Source organism: Diabrotica undecimpunctata, chromosome 9 (genome assembly GCF_040954645.1).
Source record: "Diabrotica undecimpunctata isolate CICGRU chromosome 9, icDiaUnde3, whole genome shotgun sequence".
Lineage (NCBI taxonomy): Eukaryota > Metazoa > Arthropoda > Insecta > Coleoptera > Chrysomelidae > Diabrotica > Diabrotica undecimpunctata.
This window is the reverse complement of record NC_092811.1, coordinates 80,114,626-80,130,248: the sequence shown is the minus strand read 5'-3', so window position 1 is coordinate 80,130,248 and position 15,623 is coordinate 80,114,626. Positions and strand designations below refer to the sequence as shown.

At 33.5% G+C, this 15,623-nt stretch overlaps 1 protein-coding gene across 1 annotated transcript in view; it reads right to left on the bottom strand.

Annotated features, from left to right (window-relative positions):
• Positions 1 to 249: 249 nt before the first annotated feature.
• Positions 250 to 15,623, bottom strand: part of LOC140450180 (lipase 1-like) — a 150,497-nt gene continuing 135,123 nt past the window's right edge. The window contains exon 7 of the mRNA XM_072543636.1: positions 250 to 415. Within this exon, the coding sequence (XP_072399737.1) occupies positions 260 to 415 (156 nt within the window). The 3' untranslated portion in view covers positions 250 to 259. The remainder of the gene's footprint in view (positions 416 to 15,623) is intronic.

Sequence of the window (15,623 nt, the reverse complement as noted above, 5' to 3'; positions counted from 1 at the left end):
ATGTAAGGTAGCATCATCAATTACCTCTTCAAAGAGCTCATTCGGCAATATTAACTATTACTTAAGATATTTTACCACTGAAGAAATGTCTAAATTGTTTTATCTAAAATATATGTCTAAGATTTATAGAATTTATTTGCGTATCATATTTCTCAAAATGGGTTTCGCCACTATTTGTGTAATAAATATTTTGTAATAATATAAAAAAAACGGCCATTTTCACTATTTTATTTGTAACTACAGATTCAAGTAATATACATTAATTGTTATAATTATTTACCAATTGTAAAATCTTGTTATACACCAGAGAAACTCTATTGTAGCCGCATAAAATATCAAAATGTGTAAAATAATCATGAGGTATTCTGTAAAAATCAATTAAATTAGATATTTTCTGCGATAACAATTTCTGATCCTACAAAAAAAAACACATTTATAAGTAAATTTAATAATTATTCAAGAAAATTAATAAGTTCACATTTAAAAATTAAACAAATTTAAGAAACACTAAGGGGGGTTTTATTAAAAGGAAAAAGATGATTAATACGTCCTAAAAAAGAACACTTTCCTAAATAAGAATAAATGAGTATTCATTTGACTCTCGACCTGTAAACATCGATACGAATTAGGCGAAAGTTTATAGTGGTGATTAAAAACGGGCTCCGGTCGCGTTTTTACCGTCATTATCGTGTATCAAGTGGATATACTATTTATAAACTATTTAAAAATTAAAATATACAGTTTTAACAATTAAAATGAGTGCTCCACCAGATTTATCGGTGAGTGTTCCTTTTTATACTGCTACTGTTAATGGTCAAATATTAAATACTCAATATCAGCAACAGCAAATTCAACTAGAATGCCCAAATGTCCTTTTTCCACAAAATTTACAACCAAATTTAGCATAAATTTTAAACAACCCACCAACAACAATATATTATTATGTTCCTAACCAAGTACTATCACAATCTTCCTCAAACTGTCAATCCAATCCTAAAATAAATCCCACATTATCTACACCTCAAAATGAAACTTACGATTCGATTGAGATAACACGTACATTACAAAGTGAAGAATCTTCAGGGGAAATCAGCGACATTGAGCAACATAGTAACAAAAAACGCAAAATTAATCCTCCGACACTAACAGAAAACGAAGACACTGTAGTAACCAGCAATAAATTTCAGATTCTACAAAATGAAAACGAAAACGACAACAATAACAGTACAGAAAATATCAACGAAACTCCAGCAACTTCTAAACCCCCACCAATTTTTATATATGGTGTTACTGAATACAATAAAATGGTTAATAACCTATCGGAAGTAACAAAAACAGAGACATTCTATTGTACAGCATTAAAAAACAACACAATAAAAATAAATTCCCGTGACTCAGAAACATACCGAAAACTGGTAAGACATTTAATCAGCAAAAAAATTGTGCATCATACGTACCAAATGAAAGAGGATAGAGCATACAGAGTTGTAATTCGTAATCTATATCATACAGTGGCCATTAATATAATAAAAAGCGAAATAGAAAAACATGGGCATTTAGTACGCAATATTGTAAATATAAAACACAGAGTAAGGACCCTCTAATGATGTTCTACGTCGATATAGAACCTAATCAAAATAATACAAAAATATATGAAATTTAATTTATACACAACATGAAAATAGTTATTGAGCCACCGTATAAAAAGAATAATATTATCCAGTGTACCAGATGCCAATTGTATGGACACTCATACATATTGTATAGACCTTATCACTGTGTCAAATGTGGAGGCAACCATATGTCAGCCGATTGTAAAAAACCTAGGGACACACCACATGTGCTCTCTGCAATGGAGCACACACCGCAAAGTACAAAGGATGCATGGTATATAAAGAGTTAATTGGCAGTAGAAACAGAGCAAGAGGAGTATCATCGCACACTCCAGCGAACAATCAGCTGCAATATAACAGAAACACAGTACAGAATAATCCGAACTCATACAACCAAAATCATGCAACTTACGCTCAAATAACAAGTGGAACACATATAAGTAATACAAACAGTGACATTGGAGAGATAATGAAGAGTTTCCTTAACGAATTCAAAGCTATGTTTTTACAATTAATAACTCAAAATAGCGTGATCTTAAACATGCTTTTCACAGTAATAAATAAATTCAGTAATAGAACTTATTATCTTTAATTTATCTTAGATAATTATATTTATCTCTTATTTAAAGATAATAAGAATTACTACAACAACATAAATAACGAAATAAAAAGGGCTATTAAAATAGCAAAAGAAAATTGGTTTAGCTCGAAGTGTACAGAGATAGAGTCATTACAACAAAAACATGTTCCATTTAACACTGGATTCCTGACAGATAATCAGGGAAACATAGTACTGGAAATAGAGCATAAAAGGGATATTTGGATTAAATAAGTGGAAAAAACTTTTGAAGATATACGAAGTAACACTGGTATTACAACAAACACCAATTGCGAATCTGGACCACCATTTACAGTCGAAGTAAAATATGACATCAAAAGCACCAAAGATGGTAAAGCAGTAGGCCCTGATAATTTTCACTCAGAATTCTTAAAACTAATGGACTATGATGACATAAAATGGTTGACAAATATATTTAACAATATATATATATATATATATATATATATATATATATATATATATATATATATATATATATATATATATATATATATTACAATCATAATTACCCAAAAATGGTTAGTGTCAACTTTTATAAATCTTTCAAAAAATCCCAATGCGAGAAAGTGTGAAGACTATAGAATTGTAAGCCTTATGGGCCATTTACTTAAAACATTTCTAAAGGTCATTCACAAAAGAATATATACAAAATGTGATGAACAACTAACAAGAACACAATTCGGATTTCGTGATGTCTGGGAACACAGGAGGCCCTTTTTGCTGTACAGGTGCTATTTCAGAGATGCAGGGATGTGAATTGTGACATATACGTATGCTTTATAGATTACCAGAAGGCATTTGACAGAGTAAAACATGACAAATTAATGACTCTAATGCAGGAAATTGGAATTGACAACAAAGATCTTAGAATTATCAGAAACATTTACTACAATCAAACGGCCAAAATCAAAATAGAAGATCAGTTAATTGATAAAATTGCAATAGAGCGTGGAGTATGACAGGGCTGTATTTTGTCTCCATTGTTGTTCAATATTTATTCTGAATGGGTATTTAAGGAAGCTTTAGACGGTTGTGCGAAAGGAATACTAATAAACGGTGAATGGTTGAATAACATTAGATATGCAGATGACACTATAGTTTTTGCCGATAATCTGAATCACTTACAGATATTAACAAATCGCATAACAGAAGTCAGCAACAGATACGGACTAGCTCTTAACATAAAGAAAACCAAATTTATGACAAATAGTAAAAAACCAATACTAAACGCTCAACTTACAATGAACCAACAGAATATTGAAGGAGTCGAGCAATATACATATCTAGGCACCAATTTAAATAACCAATGGGACCACTCAACAGAAATTAAACAGCGAATAATAAAAGCAAAAGCAGCTTTCGTTAGAATGAGAACCATTGTCAACAGTCGAGACATATCATTAAAAACAAGATGCCGTCTATTAAACTGCTACATATTCACGGTTCTGCTCTACGGAATGGAAGCGTGGACACTAACTGTTGCATCTATGAATCGGCTCGAAGCTTTCGAAATGTGGTGTTATAGGCGCATCTTACGTATATCCTGTGAAATTCTCATGACCGTCAAAACTAAAAAGTTGGAATATCTAGGACATGTAATGAGAAATCAAGAACGTTACGGCCTTCTCCAGCTGATTCTCTAAGGGAAGGTAAACGGTAAGAGAGGACCGGGAAGAAGACGCATTTCCTGGCTTCAAATTTTACGAAAGTGGTATAACACGAATTCCACTGAACTGTTCCGCGCTGCAATAAACAAAATAAAGATAGCCGTGATGATCGCCAACATCTGGAACGGATAGGCACTTTAAGAAGAAGAAATGGAACTTAAGTTACTACGAATTGCACAATGGAATGCCAACGGCCTAGGCCACCATAACACAGAAGTTACTAACTTTCTTAAACATAACAAAATTGATGTTCTGCTTTTATCGGAAACCCATTTCACTGACAGAACGATGTTCAAGATCCCTCATTATTCTATTTACAATACCAACCATCCTGATGGAACAGCACACGGTGGCGCTGCTATTATTGTACGTAACACTATAACACACTATGAGGAATTAATGTATACTACTACTACTACTAAGGATTTCCACAGTTTTCACTGTCTTCCTTCACTTAACCGTTTTCTCCAATTTTCCCTGTCATTCCAGTCTCCATCTCGCAGGGTTCTTTTCTCCATAGCCTCGTCGATTTCATCTCTGAATGACCTTCGGGGTCTTCCTCTCTTTCTTCTTCCAATCGGGCTCCATTCTGTGATTTTGTTTATCCAGCGTCCTCTGTCCGCTCTTCTGACGTGGCCGTACCAGGATAGTCTCTTCTCCTCTATGTAGTCGATTATGTCTAATTGCACTCCCATTCTCCGCTTAATCTCTGCGTTTTCAATTCTGTCTCTTTTTGTAAGTCTACAGCTTCTCCTCAGGAACTCCATTTCTACTGCTCTTATTCTACCTCTATTTCTCTTGTTTATTGTCCAGTTTTCGGACCCATATATCAGGATACTTCTTGTCAGGGTATTATATATTCTCTTTTTTGTCTTTATCGTAATGTTCTTATCCCACAACACTGAGTTTAGTTGTCTTATACAGTTTCTTGTTTGTCTCAGTCTGTTGTTTATATCTTCTTCTGTTGTTCCCTGGTTCGATATTATGGTTCCTAAATACTTGAATTTATCTGTTCCATTTATTTGTCTTCCCTCGTCTATCTCTAGGTTTCTCATATCCTTGTTTTCTGTTGTTAGGTATTCGGTTTTCTCTAAGTTTATTTCCATTCCGTTGTTTTTATATTCTTCTTCTAGTTTTCTGAGCATAAAGCTAAGATCTTCTTCATCTTGTGCGATGACTACTTGATCGTCGGCAAAACTTAAGGTGTATAGGTATTCGTCTCTTACTGGTATGCCCATTCCTTCGCACTTTCTCCTCCATGGTTTGAGTGTCTTTTCCAAGAATATTTTAAACAGAGTAGGGGACGTAGCACAGCCTTGTAGAAGTCCTTTTGTCGTCTTAAATGGATTGTAGGCTTTATTTCCACATTTAATAGCTACTTTGTTTTCTTTGTATAGTGCTTTAACTGCTTTTATTAGTGTTTGTCGGATTCCGAGATCATTCATTGCTTCCCATAATTTGACTCTAGGTATTGAGTCATATGCTTTCTTTAGATCAACAAAGGTCAGATGGACCGGTCTACCTTTTGCCATTTTCTTCTCTATCAGTTATTCTAATATGTACGTATGATCTAGGCATGATTTTCCTACTGTGAACCCTGCTTGGTCTTCTCCAATTTTTCCTATTATTTCAGTTTCTATTTTTTCTTTAATAATTTTCCCGTAAAGTCTACCTACCGACGATATTATACTAATTCCTCTATAGTTTTCACATTTTCACATTAATTACAGGAATTAATCACAGGAATTAATGTATCAGACGGAAAAAATACAAGCTGCAGGAATCTGTATCAGTTCTCAACCATGGTCTTTTGACATTGCGGCAATGTACAGCCCTCCAAGGCATAATATCACCACAGCAGAATATGAAGACTTATTCAAACATCTATCAAACAAATTCGTAATTGAAGGTGACTTAAATGACAAGCATACAGACTGGGGGTCGAGACTACATACGACAAAGCGAAAAAATCTCAGACAAGCCATAGCTAACACAAACAGCTCTTACTTATCTACAGGGCAACCCACCTACTGGCCATCAGATCCAAACAAAATCCCAGATCTACTCGACTTCTTTATCCTCCATGGCATGGTCTTAAATTATTTTGACATACAAGCATCCTGGGATCTGTCCACCGACCATACTCCCATAATTGTCACACTATCTACGCAAATTATAAAACGTCCGAATATCCCTAAGTTGACAACATCAAAGACCAACTGGAATGTATTCGAGTCTTACAAAAATGAAAATTTAAATTTAAATATAAGATTAAAGCAACCAGACGATATCGATAATGCTGTGCTTCTTCTCACCCAAACTATACATGCAGCCGCTGAAATAGCTACACCCCCTCAGAATGACAAAGAACCAAGTGACACCAACATACCCGTATATATAAAACGACTTGTTGCACAAAAAATAAGAGCCAGGCGCATATGGCAAAGAAGTCGCAATCCTATAGATAAAAATGAATACAGTAGATTAACACGGCAACTTAAAACTGCTCTACAAGACGCGAGGAATGATACATTTGAACTACTCATCAACAGCCTGTCAAAAAAAGACCACAGCATCTGGAAAGCAACGAAATAATTCAAAAGGCCTACACAGCACATACCACCTCTAAGGAAAGCCGATGAAAGCTGGGGAAAAACTGAACAAGAAAAGGCATCAATCTTTGCTGAACACCTCTCACACGTTTTTGGTGCACCTGAATTTAATAACAATAATAACGAAGAACAAGTTAAAATCTTCTTAGACACTCCATGCCCAATGATGCTACCAATCCAATGCTTACTCCTAATAATGTGAAAGAACAGATTTCTAGATGCAATAACTACAAAGCACCAGGCTTCGACATGATAACTGGGCTAATATTAAAAAAATTACCTAGAAAAGCAATTGTCCTACTAACAATGATATATAATAGTATCATAAGATTAGCCTACTACCCGATGAATTGGAAGTTCGCACAAATAATTATGATTAGTAAACCAAATAAACCACCAAATATTACTACTTCATATAGACCAATCAGCGTACTTCCAATAATGTCAAAAATCTTAGAAAGACTTCTGCTTCAAAGATTCTCAGAAGACATCGAAATTAATTCAGTGATCCCAACACACCAGTTTGGTTTCCGCGAATCCCATTCAACTCTACAACAGTGTCATAGGATTGTTAAAAACATTAATGTATGCTTCGAAGAGAAAAAAATTTGCATTGCTGCCTTCCTGGATATAGAACAAGCCTTCGACCGTGTTTGGCATGACGGTCTCCGATATAACCTTAAGTCATCCTTTCCCACTCCTCACTACTCCTAAAATCATACCTCACAGAACGTCACTTTGAAGTCAGATTCCTTACAGAAACCTCTCATTACTATCCCATAAAATCCGGTGTCCCTCAAGGAAGTGTCCTGGGTCCCTCCTGTACCTCATATACACTGCTGATATCCCAACAACAAATACGACCCCAACAGATACGACGATATCCATCGATGATGACCCCCCAAGTAGCATCAGGAAACCTTCAAATACACTAGAACTTACTACAAGACTGGATGAATAGATGGAAAATCAAAGTTAACCATACTAAGTCTAATCAAATTACATTTACCAACGGGAACATCATATGTCCGAGAATCAGACTGAACAACATATTACTACCAGTAAAAGCAGAAGTCAAATACCTGGGAATGACACTTGATCAAAAGGTCACTTGGAAAGCACACATCTTGGCAAAAAAAATCCAAATCAACATGAAAATACATCAAATGAATTGGCTAATAGGCCGAAAATCACAGTTATCTACAGATAATAAACTTGTCTTGTATAAGTGCATAATAAAGCCTATATGGACATATGGAGTACAACTATGGGGCTGTGCAAAGCCTTCTAACACCAAAATCATTCAGAGGATCCAATCCAAAACACTCTGGTATACCGTTCGTTGAAGACGAAATCAGCAGACTAACAAGAAATTATTTAGAACATCTGCCAGCCCACCCCAACGCGGAAGCAAGACAACCTACAACCAGAAGTAAGACGAAGATTAAAGAGACAGTGGCCAACAGACTTTATTCACTAATTTTAATTTTATTTTTAATTTTCATTTCAATTTTAGTTTCAAATTATAATCCTACATTAATTTTATTTGTTAGTGTTAGTATTGGGAGTGTTATCAGTGGATAATTTCTCCTCTCATGTATTTGCAATACTCACATTTACTAATAGCTTGTAATAGCAGATTGTAAATTTGCAAATTTATTAAAAAAAAATAAAAATAAATAAAATAAATGGGAGGTGAGGAACAACTGCTTAATAAATAATAATATATAAGGAAAAAAATAGGAAAGAAGGTATAAAGTTCTAGATCATTAACAGGAACAAAGTTAATAGGCAATTTTGCGGTAAAGTTAAGGAAAAAGCATCATATGTATATCATAGTATTTCCAAAGTGAATTAAAAATTGAAGTTTTACGAGGAGGTTCAGATATATTATTTAACAGATCTGTTTTACTACACGAAAGCAACGTAACCAAGTTATGCAAGATATCCTTGTATTATTTTTACACGGATTAAGATGTTCTGTCTTTCTTGTTCAAGTAAAATCAAAGCAAAGCGTTGCCAGATTTTAAATAAATAGAAATTTTTTTGATTTTTCACTTCGAGATCTAAGACAAAAACTTTAAGCAACAATCCTAAAAGTGGCCCTAAAATGAATTTTATACCGATTGTTTCAAGATTATTGTTCTAATAAAAATATTATATAACAGCGGTTGTATTTGGAAACTTATTATTAGTTCAGTTTTAATGTTCAGTTAATTTCTTTAATATTTTATATATACAATTCTTCTAAAAAATTACAACATACCAGCAAAAGACAAAGATTCTATCTTAACTATGCTTAAATTTTGTCTTGATCAGGACTTCTTCCAATTTAATCAAAGAATATATAAACAACCCACAGGTTTAGCGATGGGATGTTCATTATCACCTTTTCTAGCTGATATTTTCTTAGACAGCTTAGAACAGAAATTTGTTAACAACAACAGCAAAATAGTTTTTTGGTCAAGATAATGTTGATGATTGTATAGCTCTCATACAGAGAACCCATGATGATGCTTTAAAGATTCTGAATGATCTTAATAACCTCCATCCTATCAATTCTTTTACATTGGAACCAGAATCTGACAATAAGTTGAAGTTCTTGGAAATGACTTTATTTCGCAATAAAGATTCTCTAGAGTACAATATTTACAGAAAACCTACTCAAACAGATCATGTTATACATGAAACATCTAATCATCCAACACAACATAAAATGACTGCTTTTAACAGTTACATTCATAGGTAACTCAAATTTTCACTTTCTAATGATAACTTTAATTTAGAACTTAATACTCTCAAGATAATTGCATTCAATAATGATTATGATCCCAACATTATTCATAAGCTTCTAAATAGAGCTAAACTCAAAATTGCAGAAAAGCTTGCATATTCATTACAATGTTTGTTTCAACCTAATGCTTCAAATAACATCAGATATTTCTCCTTTGCTTATATTAGCAACTTTTCCAATAAAATATCTAAACTTTCTACGTCTACTATTGAAAACATCAAAATTTCCTTCAAGTCACGCAAGACTTTAGGTTCCTTTTTAATCAACACCAAAAATAGGATGAACACACACTTGACAAAAGTAGTATTTATAAATTAAAATGTGATGATTGTGATGCCTCTTATGTAGGTAGAACCATTAGATAGTTATATACTAGAATTTCAGTACATTTGAAAAGACCAAACTCTTCAAGTTTTGGTCAACACTTATTATCTAGTAAATACAATTCTAACATCAATACTGATTCATCTATCTTACATGACATTAGTAGAAAGAAAAACTACTTAGAGTTGGATTTATTGGAAGATTTGGAGATTACAAGGGAAACAAATGAAAACTCTCACTGTCTTAATACTCAAATTAATTTAAAATGTACTAAATTTAAACCTATTTTTAAAAACTTTGCAGTTCACCTCGTGGGGGACCAAGCTCGGCTGTTTAGACTTCCTGCACTGAGTATACCCATTAAGAATATATTAGTTTCATACTTTGAATAACATTACCTTTTTATTTTTCAATAATTTACAAAACTAGCTTGCTCAGGTTCAATTGATCTATAGTTGGCGTTGAGTACACTCTCCATATCTCTGCGTAATTTAGATATACTATCAACACAGTTGTATATTTCAACATCACCCACTGTTGGATCTTTTAATCTCTAGGAACGATACTGGATATGAGACTCAAGTTTATATAAAACCAACTCACACCAACAGAATATCCATCTTATATAAAAAATAGAGAATTTGATAGATCTCAAATATGTAAACATGGGAAAATAACCATAGGGTTCAATGGAACGATTCAAGTATATTTCCAAAAAAAAAAAACAGATGGCAAAAAGAAAAAAATCAAATATGCTGACTAAGACCAATTGTGTCGAAAATTCCTTGGTAGAATGCAGTAGGATCTGGTAAATCACATTAAAAGAAGAAATTAATAAAACGAAAATACCACTATTACTAAGTCAGTAACATATCGAGAATAATCATTTATGTTTTATAAATAACATACATATAAAATCGAAATTTGGTTTATTGAGAGTAAACTAAATGTAAGACCTAATACTTACCATGTCGGGATAGTATTATGAGGTATTTTCCTGTTTTTTTTTTCTTATAATTTACTATGGAATCACTAACAGGAGAATTTTACTGTCATCATGGCATGTAGTTGTCTTTTTAAAGACGAATCACATGCTACGATTTTTTCTGACAAATATTCTCAAGTTAATATTGATTTCATGTAATCGAACGAACTATCTTAATAAAGTCGTCCCAGGAACGCAACTCACCAATATTGGTAATATTATTTTAAAGTCGTCTACTTTAAAATGTAAAATATATGAGTGAATTGTCAATCAAAATGAGTCAGATAAAATTAAATTTTTAGAAGAATTTTTCACCAAGTAACAAAAAACAAAATTTGTTTAATTTATTAATTTTTGTATTTTGAGAACGAGTTTTAAAGTGGAAATTGAAACGACAATAAACTTATTTTAAACTTAAATTGTGGCTTATTCCCAATAAAATACTAATTACATAGGATATTTGTAATAAAAAAAAACAGATAGTATTTACGAACTAATTAATTAATTATAGTTAATAAATTATAATAAAAAAATGATCTTTCGACATTGCGAACTGAATTGGGTGATAAGAGGTACCTTCTAGGCTCTTTCTATTATCGTTTCCTAGTAAGTTCATAAAAAAATAGCTATACTTAGACTAATGTCGGCTTTTTAGGGGTTTTCTCTGATAAAGGCCATTTTAATGTTCAATACATTTCTAATGCAAATATTCTGGTCTATAAAGAACCCAAAAAAGAAAAAAACAGCCAAAAACATACAAGGAACCAAAAAAGTTTAAAAACAAAAAATCAAAAAATTAATGTAAACGACTATGGAGACTTTAAGTAAAAAAGTATGTAAGTGTTATTTTAAACTTTATACTAAATTGAGTTTTTTAAAATTTTTTTAAAATTAAAATAGGTTCCATTTAATTGACCTGAAAAACTAGAAAATTAAATTTATAAGGGTTGGCATGGCATTTTCAAGTAAATATATCTGAATATTTGTATATAATTATTTGTCTATTAATAAAAGTCCAGACACTTTAATCTTTATTTATGTTACAGGCATTGACACACAGATACATCACTTTTTCGGTCTTAACAAATTTTCTTATTTTTGGCCCTTACATTCTTTTTTACTTTAAATCTCCAATTATCGACTTCTTCACTGTCCTGTAATAGCAGCTATGTTAATTTATTGTATATTGTGGATTAGGCCTACAGGGGATACCACGTAAAAAACGTGCCGTAAAGTCTACTTCAGGGAGGTGTGGAAACGAGATTGTTATTTTTGTTTTATTTCATTTACGTAAAATCATTTATTGTTACAAACCAAATGTAAAGACAAGTTAACTTATATTCATCAAATTAAGTATTTTAGAAAAACTAAATTTCGTACGCCTATGAGTTTCTCAGATATCATCGGTAAGCTCGAGACATGTATATCATGTATAACAGATGAAATCCTGAAGTTGATGGACACAAGAAAAAAAGTTTAAAATGATCCAGGCAGATGCAAAACATAACTATAATTTTGAAAACAAAAAGGTAGCGACATAAGGGAAAGAAAAAGTTCACAAGTGGACTTACACAGGGATAGAAAGGAAATCTAACTGATTCTGACGATAACATCACCTTGGACAATCAGAGTAAAACAAAGACGTAGAAGAAATACCTAAAGAACTATTTGAAAGAAATAAGACCTTTGAGCTAGAAGTAGAGGTAAATGATGGACGAAGAATATCGCAGCAGAAAGTAAAATCTGCAATAACACAGCTAAAGGATGGTAGAGTAGAAGGCCCCGATAACATACAAGCAGAACAACCCAAACTGATTGACAACGAATCAATGGCAATCACAAAGATAATCAACAACATATAAAACTCACCTCCGAAAAAAACAGGGATTAAAAATGCTAACTGGCTAATTGGTCTTTACCAAAGACTTTTAATTAATTAAAAAAAAAAAAAAATGCAAAGAACACCGCACGGTAGATCTCCTGAGTTATATCCTAAAATTGTTTCTAAAGGTAATCCATATCAAAATTTACAAGTTGTATGAAAGTCGAACTTCCCACAACTAGTTCGGGTTAATAAATACTGTTGGTATGAGAGGCTTTGGTCTCAGTACAAGACTTATTCTAGAAATGCAGAGACATCTTTTGAAACCTATACGCATCTCTGATTGATTACGTGATGATAAAGTGTTTAATCAACTACAGTACGCGAAGATGATGTAAATACTAAAAGAAGCTGGAATTAACTACTAAGATCTAAAAATAATTAGGAATCTCTACTGGATTCAGACGGAAAATCTCACAACTGAAGACATTTTTGGCTCCTCTATTTCTTCAATTTCTACTGCAAAAGAATATTTAGTAAAGCTTTACCCGGAACTGAAAAAGGCATTCTACTAAACGGGTACCATTTATGCAGATACCACCATAATATTTGCGGAAAACCTAGACGATTTACTTATCTTCTACTTGTGTTCTACCTTGTAAATAGAATCAATTGTTACAGTCAATAATATGGATTCAGTATGAACGTAAATTATAATAATAAGCAAAACAAATAGAAAAGAAGGTTAACTCTACGTCACTTAATTCCCAGTAGAAAGGGTGACACACTACAACCAACTCGGCACCATAATAAATAAAGAATAGATCAACAACCTGGTGGTAAGAGCGTACATTGGAAATTCTAAACCCACATTTAACTGCATATGTATCTGGTTCAAGAGTCTTAACCTCTCTTGTGGTATAAAAGTAAGATTTCTACAATACTACGTCTTCTGTAACCTTTTTGTGGGTTGAATAATAGATATTAAACAAAGATGCAGAAGATAAGAAGCATTTGAGATGTGGGTATATCAAAGAATACTTTAAGATTCCGTGGAATAACCAAGTCACAAATGAGAAGGTCCTAAGATGAATAAAGAAGAACCGAGATGCACTGACTACCATAAAATTTGAAAGCTACAATACTTCGAACAACTTATGCGAAATTAATCCAGATATGCCCTTCTACGATCCATCTTGCAAGGAAAAATATATGGGAAACTAGATTCAGAATGAAGAAGAATATCGATGAAGAAGAATACAAACAAGATAAAGATTGCCATGTTGATTAATAACATTTGTCACAGTTAGCCACATCAAGAAGAACTAGACACAAAGAACAGTGATAGGAACATTACTCTTTCTAAATTTGACAGCTGATTTGGCAGTGATACTTACTTCGTTATCAGTAGGTAGATAATAGGTATTGAGCAGCGCAGCATGAGGCATCTTGTCCCTAATTTGCATACAGCTGTCCCTAATTTGCATTCACCCATCCATAATGAACATGTGCTCCTTAATTCGCATACACCTGCTCCCTTATTTGCATACACCTGTCTATAATTTCCATTTGTTTCTTAATTTGCATACAGCTGCTCCCTAATTTACATACAGCTGTCCCTAATTTGCACACACCTGTCCATAATTAGCTTGTGCTAATTATTTTGCATACACCTGCTCGCTAATTTGCATACACCTGTCCCTAATTTGCATACACCTGTCTCTAATCACTATATGCTCATTCATTTGCATTGCATACAGCTGCTCCCTAATTTGCATACACCTGCGCATAATTAGCATGTGCTAATTAATTTGCATACGGCTGCTCACTAATTTGCATACAGCTTTCCTTAATTTGCACACACCTGTTCGTAATTACCATGTGCTCCTTAATTTGTATTGCATACAGCTGTATTAGCGTTTGCTAATTAGTTTGCATACACCTACTACCTGATTTGCATACAGCTGTCCCTAATTTGCACACACCTGATCATAATTAGCATGTGCTAATTAATTTGCATACACCTGCTTCCTAATTTGCACACGGCTGTCCATAATTTGCATACACCTGACCTTAATTACTATGTGCTCCTTAGTTTGCATTGCCTATAGCTGCTCCCTAATTTTCATACATCTCTCCATAATTAGCACGTGCTAATTAATTTGCATACACCAGCTCCCTAATTTGCATATACCTGTCGTTAATCACCATATGCTCATTAATTTGCATTGCATAGAGCTGCTCCCTAATTTGCATACACCTGCCCATAATTAGCATGTGCTAATTAATTTGCATACGCCTGCTCACTAATTTTCATACTGCTGTCCCTAATTTGCACACACCTGTTCCTAGTTACCATGTGCTCCCCAATTTGCATACACCTGCATCTAATTACCATGTGCTCCTCAATTTGTATTACATACAGCTGCTCCCTAATTTGCATACACCTGTCCATAATTAGCTTGTGCTAATTAATTTGCATAGGTACACCTGCTCTCTAATTTGCATACACTTGTCTCTAATCACTATATGCTCATTAATTTGCATTGCATACCGCTGCTCCCTAATTTTCATACACCTGCCCATAATTAGCACGTGCTAATTAATTTGCATACGCCTGCTCACTTATTTGTATACAGCTGTCCCTAATTTGCACACACTTGTTCCTAATTACTATGTGCTCCCCAATTTGCATACACCTGCCCCTAATTTGCCTACACCTGTCCCTAATTACCATGTGCTCCCTAATTTGCATTGCACACAGCTGCTCCCTAATTTACATACACTTGTCCATAATTAGCATGTGTTAATTAATTTGCATACACCTGCTCCCTAATTTGCACACGGCTGTCCCTAATTTGCATACACCTGTCCCTAATTACCACGTGCTCCTTAATTTGCATTGCATACAGCTGCTCCATAATTTGCATACACCTGTCTATAATTAGCGTGTGCTAATTAGTTTGCATAGACCTTCTCCCTGATTTGCATACAGCTGTCCCTAATTTGCACACACCTGTTTATAATTAGCATGTACTAATTAATTTGCATACACCTGCTCCCTAATTTGCACACAGCTCTCCATAATTTGCATACACCTGTCCTTAATTACCATGTGCTCCTTAGTTTGCATTGCATACAGCTGCTCCCTAATTTTCATACATCTGTCCATAATTAGCACGTT